The 18,472-nt window shown below is 39.1% G+C and overlaps 1 protein-coding gene across 2 annotated transcripts in view; it reads right to left on the minus strand.

Annotated features, from left to right (window-relative positions):
* Window positions 1–18,472, minus strand: part of CCDC93 (coiled-coil domain containing 93) — a 110,488-nt gene that overhangs the window by 30,628 nt on the left and 61,388 nt on the right. For both annotated transcript variants that reach the window (XM_030579392.1, XM_030579391.1), the window contains 2 exons: window positions 5,016–5,132; window positions 702–764 (listed from right to left, as the gene is read on the minus strand). In XM_030579392.1, coding sequence (XP_030435252.1) covers window positions 702–764; window positions 5,016–5,132 — 180 coding nt within the window. The remainder of the gene's footprint in view (window positions 1–701; window positions 765–5,015; window positions 5,133–18,472) is intronic.

Consider the following 18,472-nt stretch of genomic DNA (forward strand, 5'->3'; position numbering starts at 1 on the left):
GTATATTCTATTACTAATCCAGAGAGGCAACCAGCCCAGCAAAATTAATTTTTAAAAAAATAACGTATTTATTTTTGATGGAACTGAGAGATTACAATCTCACCTGAATTTATGACCATCCACTGTTTTATCTCCCCAAAATCATGGAGAGAACCAATAGACTGGCATCAGCAAATTAGCTACACCCACAGTTTCAATAGAATGAGATGAGTTAGTTTCATCAGCCACAACTCCAGTAGTTTCTGTACATTCTGCCTATATCCTGGTCCCACTTCACACTCCACCAGAAGTACTCTCCTCAGTGTCCCAAATATGATCAGGAAAAAAAAAATCCCCTTTATACTATTAGGACTCTCATTTGATTTTCAAAATATTTCTCAGTGGGAGCAGAGTTAGGCCAATGCTGGAAGCTTTTCAAAATCCCACCTTTCATGTATATTTTGTCTATGGAGCAATAAAAAAGTAGGGATCTAGCTGGCCAACACCAGTTTCAAAGAAATACAACTTGTGTCTAATATTACATGTTAACTTCATAAAACAAAGGATGAGAAAAGTAGTGTTATAGTTTGATATTACCACTACTATCACAAATGCACACATTCTAAATTTTTTCTTTTCATCCTTCTATATGCATGAGATGTTCCCTGAAGAGGGAAACAGAAGAAATGTTACATTTTACAGAAGACGAAGAAAAAGATTACCTCAGTTAATGTCTTCTTTGCTTCACTACAGCCTGCTTGCAGGTCAGCACATTTAGCTTGCAACTATTATCAAAGAAAAAGAAGAGTTTGATTCCACATTCACATTAATTACACCTGTAATGGACAATGGCAATATTTGAGTTACTGAATTATTTGTTACATTGGAGGTTCACAATGGTTGTCTTCTACACAATAGGAAAGCTGTCAGAATCACAGTCTTTCCCTGTTAGATTCTTCGTGTACATTCTATTACATGAATTTTGGCTGAAAAATTCCAACAAACATGTCAGACGTTTACTGATGAACTCTCCAGAGGCATTAGCCTTAGAACAAACAATTGTCAATGGACTGGTGACTTGCGAGATGGAATCTTTGTGCTGTGGAACTCCAAAGAGATTTTAACCATAATCTAGACCAGTTACCTTATATTTCACAGCTAGACTGCAACGAGGGCCATGTTAACAAGATACCTCTACTCTTCCAGACAATCTGGTACATTTGGGAGACACTGTGCTGTACATTATTGTTCTGATCATTGTCACGGATTTTTTTCAAGTAACAGTCAGAAGTAAAGAAAATTTTAGCAGCAGCAGGGTATTTTCTTAATATGCATCAACCTATTATGTCATTGTTAACAGTAAACATATGGCAAAAAGTCTAAGATGACAGCAGCAAGGAAAACTGACTACTTCACCTTGTCACACAGAATTTACAGGCTCCTCTGATAACATATGAAACAGAGACATAGTACTTTACAGGTAAATAATAATAAGGCCCTTGACTTTAGACCCAGTTTTTTAGAGGAATTCAGATGCCTAAGTCCCACTGATTTCAATGGGAGTTAAGTGCTCAAATACCTTTAAAAAACAAAAAAAAAACTGTTACATAAAATTTCTGTTTACACATAACACTACAAATAATGACAGCAGAAATGGAATTGGGGTCAGAAGACGGGAGGACAAATGATGCAAAAATTACAAGTTGAGTTAATGGAGTGTGTAGATCCACAACTATGTGATCTATTTGTTGCAAGACTTCATATAGAATTTATAATAGAATCATAGATTATTAGGATTGGAAGGGACCTCAGGAGATCATCTAGTCCAACCCCCTGCTCAAAGCAGGACCAATCCCAAAATCCCTAAATGGCCCACTCAAGGATTGAATTCACAACCCTGGGTTTAGCAGACCAATGCTCAAACCACAGAGCTATTCCTCCCCGCACATTAGTGAAGTCTTTCATGGTGTTCCTGAGGATTTAGAATTAAGAGTTCCAAAAACTCCAAAAATTAGAATTTAACCTTTAATCATGTTTGCCAGTTCTCACTAAGGATTAACATATAAAACAAAATTTACATATTTTTTAAACTAAGCAGTTTTTGATCTATGAACCAGGCTTACTGCAGTATTGGGATTTAAGACTTCAAAAACTTGAAACCTAAAAACCATCTCTCAAAAACACTGCAACCAATTAACTTTAAACCCTCTTCCCACTCAAACCTCCCAAAGAAAAAACAAAATTCTCCTCTGGCCATAGGTAACAAAAAAAATTAAGAAAAGAGTTTTACTGTAAAGTTGAAGAAGGGACTATATTTGGGCTTATAAAGGAAACTCTCTTACAAACTAGAGAGTCAATAGTATTACTCGATACTATGCAAAAGCGTAACATTAGAGATAAAGTTCTGCAAAGTGGCATTACTTGTTTCACAAGCACATTTTCATATTTTTTAAAATGGTTTTTCCTCTTCCCTGTTGTTGTTTGTGTAGGACTTTCACACAACCAGGGGAACGGTTCAGAAACAAAAGTAAAGGGAGAAAAAGTCAACACATTTAATATACACCAGATGAAGGAACTATTTTTGTACTACTGGTCCAATGCTCACAAGCATTTAGTACTGTGGAAGAAATGGACCATCTGTTCCAGCAGGATTCTTCTGAATACTGTACTCATGCTTACTGGCACAGGAACAAGTGACAGACACACATTTAACACAAACATTTAATTAACAAAAAAAAAAATTTTTTTTTTTAAAGGGCAGGAGGAGGGAGAAGAAAAATATAGGGCCAGACTCTCCTGCTTTCCAGTCCATGTGCCACTGGCACAGCACAGTGGCTGAAAAGCTACCAAATCTATCCAGCTGAGAATTCCCTTAGCATAGGCTGTGCACAGCTGGCACAGATCCAGCACCTGTGGCAGCTTCCCCTTTGCTCAGCTATACCTAGAAGAGAGAGGGCAGAGAAGCAGCAGGGCTAGAGCATAGTGTGCTCCAGCAGTCACACAGCGTCTTGGGCCAGTGTCAGCAGAAGTAGGTTAGAGAAGTCCCAAGACCACTTCAACTTATGCTGGAGCACGACTCATCCTTTCCCCTCGCCTCCACAAAAATCAGCTTGAGATGATCCTCTCCCCTAATCCACAGGTTAGGGCAAGGGGCCTGGTGTTCTGATCTCTCTCTGCCTTTGAAACTGCAGCTCTCCTTATCTCACTCTTCATTTTGCATGCATGTGGGTCAGTGGAAGCAAGTGTACCACAAGCTGATATGTTCATGTATGTTCAACACACTGTGGCACAATCAAATAGCTTTAGCACATGACTGGCAGCAAGGATCCATTGAATTCTAACACTGGAGGACACATTCCCTCCATGCCTGAGTACAAAAACGCCTGTCTGCCTCACATCCTTCTGCCTTACCCTGGGTCTCCAGAATGAGGTCATTTATTTACTTGATCCGTAAGGATTGGTTGTTTGTAAGGCACACTGAAGAATATGCATTACATACATACGGTTGATAGCAGTCATGATTTTTGGTGTATTACTTAAAGCTCTATCTGGGATCAAGAGACTGCATGAGAATCTGAGTTTTCTTTCTAAAAAAAATAAAGTAAAAAAGAGGAAGTTTCTAGCTCATATTTTTGGAGAAGAGAAACTCGAAGTGAGTGTATCCTGATGGCAATTTTTTTTTTTGGTTAAGATTTTATGATTTTTAAGCCAATCTCATGATTTTTTGGGCCTTACTTTTGAATTTTGAGCCTTGGAGGTTAGTAATACTATATTCGCACTACTTATTATTGATATAACACTCACATTTTGCTACACACTTTAAAAGCATTTCATCTGTTTGGTTTTCCCTACTTTGAGAACAAAGTACAGACAAAATTAATGGCTTTTTCATGCTACAATATGAATTATACACACAAAAAGACAGACAAAACCCACATATCACAGACACACTTGATCCATTAAATGTTAGAATAGCATAAGAATATCCAGAAAGTATGAGGAAAATAAATGATAGGACTTTTATAGTGGAGATACAGTGCTAGTTTTAAATAAACTGGGATATCTATTAAAGTGCTAACAGTTTATGACAGATAGGGTAGGCCAGAAGGCAATAAAGATGTGGAATTGCATTAGCTTTGACAGAAAAAGTAATTAATCCAGTTCCATTATGAGATCCAATCTAACGTTTACTAGCATTTTTAATTAGCTGTCATATTAAAGTTTAAGTAAAATAACCCAACTTTCTTTACAAAAATTTGTAAGTTAGCCAAAAAGCTTAAAATCTAACTTTTTTTTGATTGGGAAGGGGAAGTAGGAAGCAGGAAAAAAGAAAATTTAATTTAAGATAAATGTAATTAATACTTCAAATTGTCAATGCATACATATACACATGTATGGGTTTCATTCCATAACTTAGTCCTAACCTTGTGTTTGTTTAATGTCAGATTCAGATAACTGAGCTACGTTCAAAAAACTATGCTCCACTGATAACTTTACCATAGATTTACCCATAAAAAAAATGCTGAATTCCCTACACAAGGGTCTTCAAGATGAACAAGCAACCATGAGATTTTACTGAGCCAGACTGTGTATGACCCTTATATGGGTGTACAGATGTGGACTGGGAAAAGTAGACACACGAGAAGCTGAGCATTCACCAAGCATCTCTGAATGACCATTACAACTACTACGTGAACATACTGGTTTGTCACCATTTCAACACCACACTCCAACAGTGGAGGCGGAGAAAAAAAAGAACTGGAAAGTATTTCTTTTAGAGGTTTGCAGTTTAGATATGAAAGGAACTTTTGTACGCAGCATCACATTCACAAGAGTATCCTATTCTTTAGCATAACAGTCGCATAATTGTCTTAGTAAAAAATGTGCAAGACAGACATTAAAAGATACTTAAACTAATGTTCAGCATGACAAGTTACTGGTACAGAGTGTAGTTTTCAAATATCTGCTGAATGGCAAAAGCACTGTGGTCAAATACATTTACCGACGCTTTTTGTTTGTTACCCACACAAACCTACCTCTTCCAAAAGTTTGGTTTTCTGCGAAATTTGCTTGCTTAGTGATGCCACTTTCCTTTGGTGCTGCTGGGCAGCTCCGAGTCTTTCTGGACGCTCCTCAGAAGAAAGCTCAGATTGCTGAAAATAAATAAAAGAAGTCAACAAAACATAGAGGGTTGAATTGCACATAGCCAGTATTTGCTTTACAGGGACATAGGAACACAGGAACAGACACAGTGGATAGGAATTATGGTCCATCTAGTCCAGTATTCTGTCTCTAAGAGTAACCAACACCAGCTACCTCATAGGAAAGTGTAAAAACCCCACAGCAAGCAGATGCGGGGTAATTTACTCCTACTATGCTGGCTTCATCATTGCATGTGGCTTCCACTGAGGTCAGCAGGCAACTGTACAGATGAATTATATAATGGATGCAGGGATGTGCATATATTTTAAGAGTTGGAAGAAAGTGGATTAAGTCTTCTTGAAAAGCCCTTCTAAAACACTACAGTATTCTATAGTAATGAGCTAAAACAACATCTCTTCTGTTAAGCTGTATTAACATTTGCAGTGTACTGTAAAGGGACGAGCCTGTTACAGCAGTACAACTGTTCTTAACAGCAGTTCAAGGGTGGTGTGGCTGAAACAAAAAAGTCTGTAAAAAAGATGCAGGGAAAAAATGGGAACAATTTTCAAACAGCTCTCACTGTTAGGAATGGGATAGTTTCCCAATGTAGTCTTGCTTTATGCACCCTATTTTGAAGCAGATATGGTCCCAAAGCCTCAGTGTTTGATCCTGAAGATGAACAGACAAGCTTTAGGATGTTCTGATTTGGAATATTGGTTCAGGTGTATCCCTATATTGAAACCACATCCTCGATCAGTTAATTTTCTTCTCAAAGCCTCTCCATTCCTGTGAATCTAGAGCCATGGTTATTTACTCAATTGAGACTGTATTTCCAATAGTCTTCTATAGAGATAAAGACTATAGCAACTTGGATCCAGATTCCTGCTGCCTATAGACTAAGAGATAGATTGACTGAAAAATTCTTTACCAGCAGTATTATTTATAATGGGAGAGTATATCAATAGATCAAGAGGAGTTTTTCAAAGGCAAAAAATGGCAATTAGGCACCTCACTGAGTGTTATGCATCTAATGACCATTGGTGCCTTTGAAAATCTCCCCTTATCTATTTCATAACAAAGATTTTTAATTGCTTCATCTACTTCAGGCTCCCTTCTCATTCCAATTAACTTTTGACATTTCATCAGCAAAAAACCCCCACTATCCACTCATTTAGGTGCTAATTTATGAAATCTGTCAAAGGTATGTGGACTTTATCATAGACCATTCCCAATAACCACCTTATTTTGGTAGCTACTATATATATATATTAGGTAAAATATTATTGGGAGAACTCTATACTCCTTTTGTTATCTACTTGCTTCTGAAATCTGCCCTTAACAGATCACAGACAAGTCTCTGTTAACAGCTTAATTTAGACAAAGCAGAGATGGAAGTTTCCTTCCCCCCTGCCTTTTTTTCTTTTCTAAAGGCCATATTTCTACATAATTTACATAGAAAAGCAGTTTTGTGATTTGATATATTTATGTCTCTTTTGAAAGAAGAGGTTAATCTCAGGCATCTCATTCTAACAACTCATACTTAAAGCCACATATCGTACATTTCTTCTACATGAGAAAATGCTGTGAAACAACAAAAGATGAGTACAGTTCAACATGACACTTCTCAGTTTGGCCAATAACATTCCCTTGCCAACTGTAAATGTAATGCATTCCAAAATACCGGTTTAATTTCTATGCAGAATGAAAGACAAATAGACAAGTAATGCATGAGGAAAAGTTACATCAACAAATAGTAGATTAAACTTTGGAAGAGTATTATGATCCATGAAATGCAATGAATAGTTCAAGCATCGTGATTAAGACCTCAACTCAGCAAAGCATTTAAGCACACTCATAAGTCCCAATGACTTCTTCTATATCAATATATTGAATTTAATGGGGTCGCTTGACTGAGCTGGAGCCTAAGATCCGAGGACTGCGATAAGAAGTGCAGATGTCACACAGTTAATGACTAACAAAACAATTTTTTTAAAATATCACTATTGAATTGAAATGCAAACCAGAACCTGCAGAGGAATAATTGAAAAATCCTAAGCATTCTCCATAGATACACCTCTACCAAGATATAACGCGACCCGATATAACACGAATTTGGATATAACACGGTAAAGCAGTGCTCCGGAGAGGGGGGCGAGGCCGCGCACTCTGGTGGATCAAAGCAAGTTCGATATAAACATGGTTTCACCTATAATGCTGTAAGATTTTTTGGCTCCCAAGGACAGCGTTATATCGAAGTAGAAGTGTACTAAAAATATCAACTATATTTAAAAACCATATATGATTTTCCTGAGGTAAAGAGCAGATCTATACTGCTAGGGAAAGAATTATTGTCCTAATTTATTTAATCAGAAGGAACTTTGTTCAGAATTCTTTAATGCGACAAAACTCCAATAAGACTAAATGTGGAACACAAATGTTTTTCTCTCACCCTACTTTCTATGGGCTCTGTGCACTTAAGTTGCAAACTCTCATGGACAGTAAGTATGGCAATACCTAATTTTTTGACCACAAGCCAAAAATCTGCTATCATTTGTAAACCCACAGCCACCAGAAACTGCAGCAGGGATTAGGGTCTCAGGGTACTAGATGCAGTGCTAGTACAGAGTCCACAGAAAGCAGGATAAGAGAACATTTGCCTCCCAAATTTACTCTTGTAGGAGTTTTGTGTCATTAAAGAAATCTGAAAGAACTTCCTTCTGCTTAAGGAAATTAGGGCAATAATTCTTAATTATAAATAGGGGGGTCTGAATCTCATATGATAAGCAGTTGAATCAAGTGATTGAATACAATATTACTGTATTATAAAAGTGTATCGAGTAAGGTCTTATGAAAGCCTGAGAGACACTGGTGATTAATAGCCTTGTGAAATGTATGCATTAATGCTATATGAGAAATTATGGATACTCACTGGATTATGCTTTAAAGTCTCTGACTAACCAGACAAAAACAGAAGCTACCCACCTGTCTCCAATGTAAATTAACCATTACGAATCAAAATAATAGAAATCCCATTTGCACACAAGTCAGAAAAGGGATGGGAAGTCCCCTGGAAGGGAAAAACAGCAGGAAGACTTCCTGCCTCTTCTAACAGAGACAATGAACTACAGGGTGACATGGGGGTAGGGGGCTGCAAAAAGACATTTGAGTTATCCATCACTTGAGGAATTAAAGGGGCCAGAGCTCTTTAATAATAGAAAATCAAGAAGTCACAGAAAGTTGGATCCTTTAACCATGGGGATTGAAGACTCTGGGAACTACGTTTAGAGAACCTGCTTTGGCAAAAGACTAACTTGCTGAAAATAAGTTCTAGTCTTGGAAGGATATTTTTACTTTTGTTTGCTTATAACCCTTTCTATCTTTTCTCTTTATAGTTGGTATCACTTAATCCTCTCTCCTTTTGTTAAATAAACTTGTTTTACTTTTACTATAAACCATTTCTGGGCTGTGACTGAAATCAGAGTTACTGTTAACCTCACTTAAATTAACAGGCTACAGCATACCGTCTATCTAAAGGAAATTTAGGATTGGGGAGTTGTTGGGGGTCACTTTGCAAAAAGTAACTGGGCAGTGGAAGTCAGGGTGTGATCTACAGTAAGCTTCTCACTGAACATTTTAGTTATGTTCCTGAAAAATGTAACTTTAAGTGGAATGATGTTAAGCGAATCCAATTTCCCCATAAGAATGAACGTAAATTGGGGTGGGGAGGGGAGACGTGTTAGGTTCCAGGGAATTTTTTTTTGCCACACAGTACAGTACTATAGTTGGGATGTGCCCTCACCTTACCCCACAGAGGCACGGCCCACTGGCACTGGAGACAATCAGGCAGACAAGGAGGCTGAAGGTGCTGTAGGCTAGAAGAAGCACATTGCACAGAAGCAGCGGCAGCTTTTCCTACTCTGCAAGCACCAGGGGAGGGGGCTCAACCCTCGGCCTGCTCACGCCACCCCTTCCCGCAAGCCCTTACCCTTAACTTGCCTCTTCTTCCCCCATTACTCCATACTCCCTTCCTCCTGCCTGCGGCAATCAGCTGGCTTGCAAAATTCAGGGAGCAGGAGGAGCAAGGACTCAGTGTGCAGGCTCCCCGCTTCCCCCTCTGCCTCCTGCCCGTGGCAATCAGCTGGTTTGCAGTGTTCAGAAGGCAGGGGGAGCCTGCACGCCTAGTCCTCGCTCCTCTCCCCCACCCTCCTGAACACCGCAAGCCAGCAAGAGGTGAGGGGAGAAGGCTAATCCACAGGGTCTGCCAGCAGATGGGAGGCGCTTGGGGGGGGGGGCACAGAGGACCTGACAGGGGGCTGCCAGCTGTGGACAAAGCAGGCAGCCAAAACAATGTTATAGCAAAGCATTGCACAACTTTAAATGGAGCATGTTCTGTAACTGAGAAGGGATGCGAGATCGAAACAACGTTAAGCGAGAGGACGTTAAGTCGGGAGTTTCTGTACTTCCTGTATGCTGGTTGTTGGTGTCAGGGCTGCATGCCGTAGCAACATGGCATCAAAAGCACCCAGAACTGTAGGGCAGGTGGTAACAACCCCTTTACCAGTCTGAGTTGAACCCAAAGAGTCATAGTGCACCTCTACCATCTTCCCAATCTTGCCACCTTTTCCCCTTGCATAGGATTTCACCAAGTGTCATTGCTGCTTCTGTCACAATTTACTAGAAATCCAACTTTCCTGTTCTGACAGCACTTGCTTGATGCCCTGGTCACCTGTAATCTTTGTGTCTTAGCTGGACATGCCCTTCTGACAAATGATCAGTACAAATTTATATAATATAAATATAAATAAAAGTTTCATTCTACTCAATAGGGGGTCTCACTGATTAGGACTGCATTTTTTGTGTGAAAATAAAAACAAGTTTCGGTAACTATGTCTGTGAAAACTAATTTGAAGCTATAAAGTTTGCTGTGGTTTCATCTAACTAGATATTAGAATTAGGAAACGAACAGAGACATTATTTGACTTGGTCAACAGCTTTATAACCGGCATGTTTATCACAGTTTTACATAAAACTTGTGTATAACTCAGATTATGTTACATCTTGTGATGGTGAAAGCCTAATATAAAAAAACAAACCTATAATCGGTTTGTCTCTCAATTACCAAAAATGAACAATGGTTCTGAATAAGATATTTACAATCAAATGTATAAGCTTTGTTCCACAAAGACTGACTTAATAAAACATTTTTCATCTAAGAACTAAGGAAAAATATGCCTTTAGCATCAGTCACATCGATTCCCAGTTTTAAGACTTCAAAAGAAACAGATGAATTGAGTTCCTCAACTCGGCTGTTTGAATTTATGGCTTATTCCTGTTCAATATACATTTATAACAGCTTTTTTAGCTTTCAGTTTTAGCATCTTGTTTATGTTGATCTATTCAGGCTTTTGATATCTTGCCAGCATATGATCTGTGCAAGACTAGACTTTTATCAACTCTATACAACCATAATTCATTACTACTTTAGACAGAGCCCTTAACTTATTCCTCTACAGAATCTGCAACATTCATAAAGCCAGTAACTATCAAAGTTACTCTTTCATGCAGCCTTCAGTTAGGATGCAGCTATGAATAATGCACAGTGAAAATCTAGATTGGAGCTTTTGTGCACCTGAATACAAATAGCTAAAGCTGAACTTCATTTTAACCAATGACTTTGTGTCAGCAATACCAGTGTTGATTATAATCCCCTTTAGTGGCTCAGCTGCAGAACACCAATGATCATTTATGACAGTGCAGTTACCAGAGAGAACAATCTACATTATTCTGCTGAATATCCTCTCTACTAATTATCAGAATCTCTTCAGTCTTTTAAAGTAAGATACTGCATGCTGTGGCATTTACTGATCATATACCAGCTGAAGTCTAAAGTTAAATCAAGCTTAAAAAAATTATTTGAGTATCAAAAACTGAGTAGCACTGAGTTCAATCCACAATTTATTCATTCTGTCCAGATTCTCGCTTTCCATGGTGAATTAAGTGACTTTGAAAGGTTATGGGAGTTGTTAACCCCAGGATCTAAAGACCCCTTCCCAAAAAGAAGACATGCAGCACAAGAAGCAACAGTGCAAGTTTCCCAAAACTGTGTTACCAAAGGGAGTCAAACCTTACCCATAAGGACCATTCCTAAATAGCTCAGTCATATAATCAGATAATGGAGAAAAGAAACAAACCAATTATGGGCTATCAAGTCCATTCCCCCCCTCCACCCTCCAATGTCCCTCAAGTACAGTATTATTCCTTATGTTCGACACTCAAAACTGAAGAGGACCAGGTGGTACAGACAAATTATATTACAGAACAGAATCTACCAGTGCCTTGGCTTTTGCCTGAAACCAAGTCCAATGTGAAAGGTATCTTATAAAGCAACTTATTAAAAACACTAGCTTTCCAGTGGATTCAAACACCCAAGGCACTCTAACCTACTCTACATCAGTATTAAATGTTACAGACATTTATCAAACACTAGAAAATTGTCCAGTCTCTGGAGAGGAGTAGCACACAACAGATGAAGACTTTTTGTAACTTTAACTTTCTTTTCTCTGGCAATCTAAAATGAAACTGTTCTTAAAACATACAATTAAAGTGTGCTAGTCTTGCTAGAACACCCACGACATGTAACTTTCACAATACCATGTTGATGACAATATTGTAAATTTCTGTATATTTAGTTCATGACAAATCTGATACCCCTCCCCCCAAAAAAAAGTTGATCAAGAAGGTTTTTGATTCAAGAACGTTTTGTTGCCGTAGATGCAAAAGGACTAAATTGAACAAAGCTGGCAAACATGCATGTGGAGTATGAGTCCAACTTATATGCTGGGCCAAGAAAGCAGTGCCTAAGGAGGGCAGGCAATACTGCAGTTTCTGCCCTGTCCGGAGTTTCGACAGGGACGGTAGACTGAATGCGTAACATGGCTCCAAAGGAGATCTGTTTGATGAGAGAAATCTTTGTAGGCAGCCCTGAATCCCTGTTAGTTCTGACTGACTATGCCATGCTCCTGGGCATCAGTACTCCCAGTTAGATGTGGTGTCAAACTCTTATGTTTGTCCCTTATAGTGTGGAAATATGTCCAGTTTACACCACAGGAATGTGGGGGCCAAAAGGTTTTCATGACCCTGTATCTACTAAGACAGAGCTAGCAACAAAATGGGTGAAACATGCTCTAGATGGTCCCAGTATACACTGATGAGCTATTAATTTCAGAGAGAATTCAGAGTTCTGTATCCCACATATTGTCAATCATTTTTCTTTCCATTTTTTTCTAGTTCTAGAATAAACTGGCACCAGTCTTTAGCCATCAAAACATGCTTTCTTCCTCCCACTTCATCTGGAAGCCAACTGGTATCAAATACGCACTGGGGATATACATAGCTAACCTGCAAGAAAAAAGTTTCAATTTGGAAGTTATGAAGAATTCAAAAGACCAAACTGGTTCCTCCCACCCACCCAAGTAGGGAAGAGTAACAAATAAAACACCAAGATGACTATTGCTCCCCAGTTTAATTACATCCTGAGCACACTGCCAACTGAGTTTTTTTTACTTACACATTTTAATATTCTCTGGCTCTTTTCCTTTGGAAGTTGTCACTGAGCCTCAGTGGGTCACAGCTGAGAACACCAAATTCAGGACAAACTGCTGAGAAATAGGGTAGACTCACCCCAAACTGGAGGCTGTTCTAGCATGAGATTACACCAACCGAAAAATTACACCAACCGAAAAACAAAAGTAAACTCTCTCACCAGACTGCTTAACAGGAAGTCAAAGATGCAGCTCTAGTCTCACTGCCCAGACACTGGACTCTATGATGACTAGTTACTGAAAACCAATTTCATCAAACATAGGGTCCGTCTAACCTCAAGAGATACACAGTCCTGGTTATGTGGCTGATAACTCAGATCTTATTCAATAATCATGCTGAGGCCAATCCTTTAGTAATTAGAAATTAACAGTTACTATTAAGAGGAAGAATAAGAGAATATATAATGGTTAATAATTGAAAAGTTCTTATATGAAGTTTGTAGGAGTCATGGTATAAACTGCTAGCTTATAAAGTCTCTCTGGTAACTTCTAAAAGATTGGAAGGTCCTCAGTCCATAGTTCAATATGCTCCTTTTAGTAGTAAATCCATAGTCCAGAGAACTAGGGAATGAAAAAGGCAAAATGGAAATTGCATGGGGGGTCATGTATATCCTTTGCCACATGCCTGGAAATTTACCGTCTCAAACAAATTTCACAACCTAGTTTGTGGAAAGTTACTGGCATAAGACGGAGCCCAGGGTCACATGAGCCTATCACATGTCCTTATATGGCTTGATGACTCACAGGGGATAGCTCCTTGGAGGCTGAGGCATTGGCAGGAAGAGTTCTGGTCAGAATGAATTTCTTCTATGGCCCACTGTGTGTGAGAGAAGTGTTTTTGGCCATTAATGCAAAGCTATCTAGCCTTGACGTAAATCTTATCTGCTGGGTGTTACCAAGGAATACCACATGTATAAGATACAAGTCCATGGCCAAAATTCATAACTTCAGATACTGAGATGATACATGGATTTAACCAGGATAATCATATTTGATAGACTAACTTCTCCATTGACACCTTACATGCACATTGTACTAAATTTTAGTAATTGTTTATGCTGGGTAGATTATTACTCTTTATATCATTGTGATGAGGAGAGGAAATTAGGTTTTGTTTCAGAGTTACTAGTAAAGTTTCATGGCAGTTTCAAGGTTGGCCAAACATATTTAATACCTAATATTCTTAAGTTTTTGAAAGGAACACGTTTCTCAAAATGAAACTGTCCTATGGAACATGACTAGGCAAATGGATGACCAGGTGGTAAAGACCAAGGAAGTGAGTACTAAAAGACAGTCCCAGTTTTATTACTCTCTCCTCAGACGGAAGCCATTCCATACCCCTATTCATTTTTGTTACCCTTTTCTGAACGTTTTTTAAGATGGGACAACCACCTCTGCAGGCAGTATTCAAGATCCTCTCCTACACAAGTCTAAGATTTTGGAGTTAATCCTAGCTGGAAATCTAGCATCTCAGGCTCTATCCATTCAGCTGTCAAAAGTTCTCTCATACAAGCACCACTCTTTTCTGCTCACATCTGTCAAGACAAGCTGCTGAAATTCTCATTAACCCCTAACTTCATGAAAAGATTCTTAAAATTCTGTATTACCAGATAAGGCAGTGTCCAAAATTCAGTAACTTACATTTTAACAGTAAGAGAAGGCAGCATCCTAGAAGCTTATTTTTAAATATTCAGCGGGGCTGAGTGCCTATAGATGCTCACCAACTTCACCTAGGAGCTGGAGATGCTCAGCACTTATGGAAGATCAGGCAACTGCAGAACTGACCCACATACATTGTCTATTTCTACACTATTTTTACAAATCTATTTAAATTGATTCACACCCCTTGTCTGGCAGAGCTTTATACAATATACGCCACCTTGACAACTTTGGTCTTCAAATACTTTCTCCTGAGTTATGTATCAGAGGGGTAGCCATGTTAGTCCGGATCTGTAAAAGCAGCAAAGAGTCCTGTGGCACCTTATAGACTAACAGACGTATTAGAGCATGAGCTTTCGTGGGTGAATACCCACTTCGTCGGATGCATGTAGTGGAAATTTCCAGAGGCAAGTATATATATGCAAGCAAGAATTAGGCTAGAGATAAAAAGGTTAGTTCAATCAGGGAGGATGAGGCCCTCTTCTAGCAGTTGAGGTGTGAAAACCAAGGGAGGAGAAGGTGCTTTTGTAGTTGGCTAGTCATTCACAGTCTTTGTTTAATCCTGAGCTAACGTATTTGATGTGAGAACAAATATTATATATATATAAAAATTAAATAAATATTTCCTCGATCATACTGGTTAAATACGACTAGTACTATAGTAAATAAAACAATGAATTCATGCTACTGTGGCTCTTTTGGGTAATGTTGATCATTAATTTAGCTCCTGAACCAATGATGTCTGAGTATCACTGCTCTACTCTTTAAAAAGGAAGTTTGTGTTTGCTATAACTGAGTTGTGATGCCCAGTTTTTAGGGTGATCAGCAACACAGATATACTTATAAATAAACTGATATGCAAGAGTTTAGAAAGTCTGACAGGTGATCATTAATGAATTATAAAATTTATTGTTATTAAACGTGTAAATCTTAAAGGAATTAGAAGAGCTTGCACATTCTTCCCTGGTTTTATTCCCTTTTGTTTATTACACACAAGTTTCATTCCCCCCCCCCCGCGTCTCCACACCAGCTGTCCAATCACAAAAGGTTTTCTTTATTCACAAGTATTCAGGCTCTTGCCTGAACCTTACACCTTGATTGTCATCAGCCACTACTACTTTCCAATCCAGAAACACCCCTTATTACCTCTTGGCTCCTTCCCCATCAGACTTCACACTTCATTTGGAGTGTTCTCTCCAAAAAGCCATTTCTCTGTAGCTTCCCACAGATTATTTAATATTTGTCCCACTACCTCAGACATGCCACCTTTTGGGTGAGATGTGAAGGAAATGCCTTCTGTTCATCATCATCCAACTGACAACTGGAGATCATATGGGTGTGTTTAAAAAGTATGAGAGAACCTCAGTGCTAATGCCAAAGTCCCAAGCAAAATGTGTTCTGACCTCGAAGCTGTGTGTGAGGTATCCACCATCACAAAAGTTGCATCATTGTATTTATTTAAAATGTACGAAATGCCCATTCAGAGGCCTGGGAACTGTGCAATCACCAGACGAAGATCACCCCCCGCCACCTACAAACTGGTAGAACAAACTGATCCTGTTCTATTCACCCCAAAACTCTCCTCAGCTCTTCCACTCCCTCCACACATACCAGCCTGTGCGCCTGAAGAAACCAGGGAAAATGGTAAGCTGTGTAATGAGTCTGTTAGGTTGCCAAATGCAGATTAATAGATTGAACATGAGTATCAGAATCAAGGACTCCTCACTAAAGAATGTCTACACTGCTGCTGGGACAGGCACAGCCAGCTGCAGTGTAAGTTTATAGTAAGAAACTGAGTCCCCTGTGGCACCTTTAAGATTAACAGATGTATTGGAGCATAGCTTTCATGGGTGAATATCCACTTTGTCAGTAAGCATCTGGCTTCAAGACTAAACTTGATAAGTTTTTGGAGGGGATGGTATGATGGGATAGCCTAACTTTGGCAATCAATTTGGCAACTGATCTTTGATTATCAGCAGGTAAGTATGCCCAGTGGTCTGTGATGGGACGTTAGATGAGTGGGATCTGAGTTACTACAAAGAATTCTTTCCTGGGTGCTAGCTGGTGAGTCTTGTCCACATGCTCAAGGTTTAACTGATCGTCATATTTGGGATCGGGAAGGAATTTTCCTCCAGGGCAGATTGGCAGAGGCCCTGGAGGTTTTCTGCCTTCCCCTGCAGCATGGGGCACGGGTCACTTGCTGGAGGATTCTCTGCAGCTTGAGGTCTTCAAACCATGATTTGAAGACTTCAATAACTCAGACATAGGTTAGGGGTTTGTTACAGAAGTGGGTGGGTGAGATTCTGTGGTCTGCATTGTGCAGGAGGTCAGACTAGATGATCATAATGGTCCCTTCTGACCTTAAAGTCTATAATACATGTAGCAACTTAGTGGTATGAAGGGGACACATCGTCAGCTTTTTACTGTCATGTGTATGTCCCACTCCATGCAGATGTAGGACCAATGCATTCTCACTCCTGCATCCCCTCTCCACATCTTTTGTGATTGTACCATTGCCCCAAATGGATTTGTTATGAAAATACTGAGACTGGCCTGAATTTGCAATACAGTACTTGAAGCATGAACAAAAAAATCCATAGTTAAAAAACATATGTTTGTAAAATACAGTAAGTAAATAATGATCAAGAATCCATTGTAACTTGAAACCTGAATCCCAGGGAAAAAAAATCTGCTACTTATAGATTTTATGAACCCGTCTCCCCTTTTTTAAAGAAAAAGGATTGTGTGGAAAAGAGGATAGAAATGGAGGCAATGAGTCCTCTCCTTCATAATGAGGTACTTGCTCTTTCACACAGCTATATTACTACTGTAAACCCTCCAAGGGTAGAAGAAATAGAATTGAATCATTATACTGAGCAGTTTCTTAGGGAGGAAAAAACCAAAGAATTCACACCCTGCTTCTCTGTAGAAGATTCAGGCTTAGCAGCAGTTAGGTATCTTTGTTCTTATAACCAATAGTTGGAGAACACTCCGGATATGCCCCATGTGGGTGGAAAATAATGGTTTGCTAAAATACATATAATTATGAAAATAAGCTGAATGGTTTCTATCAGAAGAAAATAAATCCCTGAGTGGTATAAAATATGCAATTCTGTCTTATTAAAATATATGCACAATGGATCTTGCTCTTAAAGCTCTGGAAAATGAATGCGCTGCAGAGATCAGACTTTCTGGAACATATTTCTATGGAGAGGAAACTGGCAGTGAATGGCATCTATCTTCCCTGGGACTGGTGCACACTAACACCTCAGTATTAGTGGCCACTATGCACACACTTTTGGAGGATGAATCCAAGGAGAATCAATGCAGCATACAGTTCTATAAATGGTGCCTTTGTTTGACTTATAGTTTGCCAACCTTTGTTGTGATAACCACAGCTGCTGTTTCAGTACTTTGAAGCTGCTAGTAAACGAGGTAGGAAAGAGCAGCCCTCACGCTGCTCTAAATTTCAGCCAAGTATTGACTCCGGAAACAGCAGCATCAGTATCAGGAGACAACAGAGATCTCAACACAATGAGCCTAATTCACCACTGTGCAACTCTAGTTTTACACCAGTATAACTACACTGAAAAAAAAAAATCAATGAGGATACACTGGTGAATCAGCCATCAGTTTGCAAACTGTGCCCCAGGTATTAAGGATTATGCAGTTCTCCTTACATTTCAGTCTAGTACTCAAAATGTATCTCTATACTTAGACAGGATTTTGATCTATCTTTCTGTAAAATTCATGATGTCCAAGCTTCAGTCTTTTTTTGATGCAACTATGGAAATACTGGGTGTGCATGATAAAACAATCACAGTTTCAACTGTCAAAGAGTCCTGTGGCACCTTATAGACTAACAGATGTATGGGAGCATGAGCTTTCGTGAGTGAATACCCACTTTGTCGGATGCAGCTCATGCTCCAATACGTCTGTTAGTCTATAAGGTGCCAGAGAACTCTCTGCTGCTTTTACAAATCCAGACTAACACAGCTACCTCTCTGATAGTTTCAACTGGTGCTACCTGTATTCAGAACACTATAGGCCTGACAGCTTATTTTGGTTTCACACAGACTGTTGTAATGGAT

The sequence above is a fragment of the Gopherus evgoodei genome, chromosome 11, assembly GCF_007399415.2.
Source record: "Gopherus evgoodei ecotype Sinaloan lineage chromosome 11, rGopEvg1_v1.p, whole genome shotgun sequence".
NCBI lineage: Eukaryota > Metazoa > Chordata > Testudines > Testudinidae > Gopherus > Gopherus evgoodei.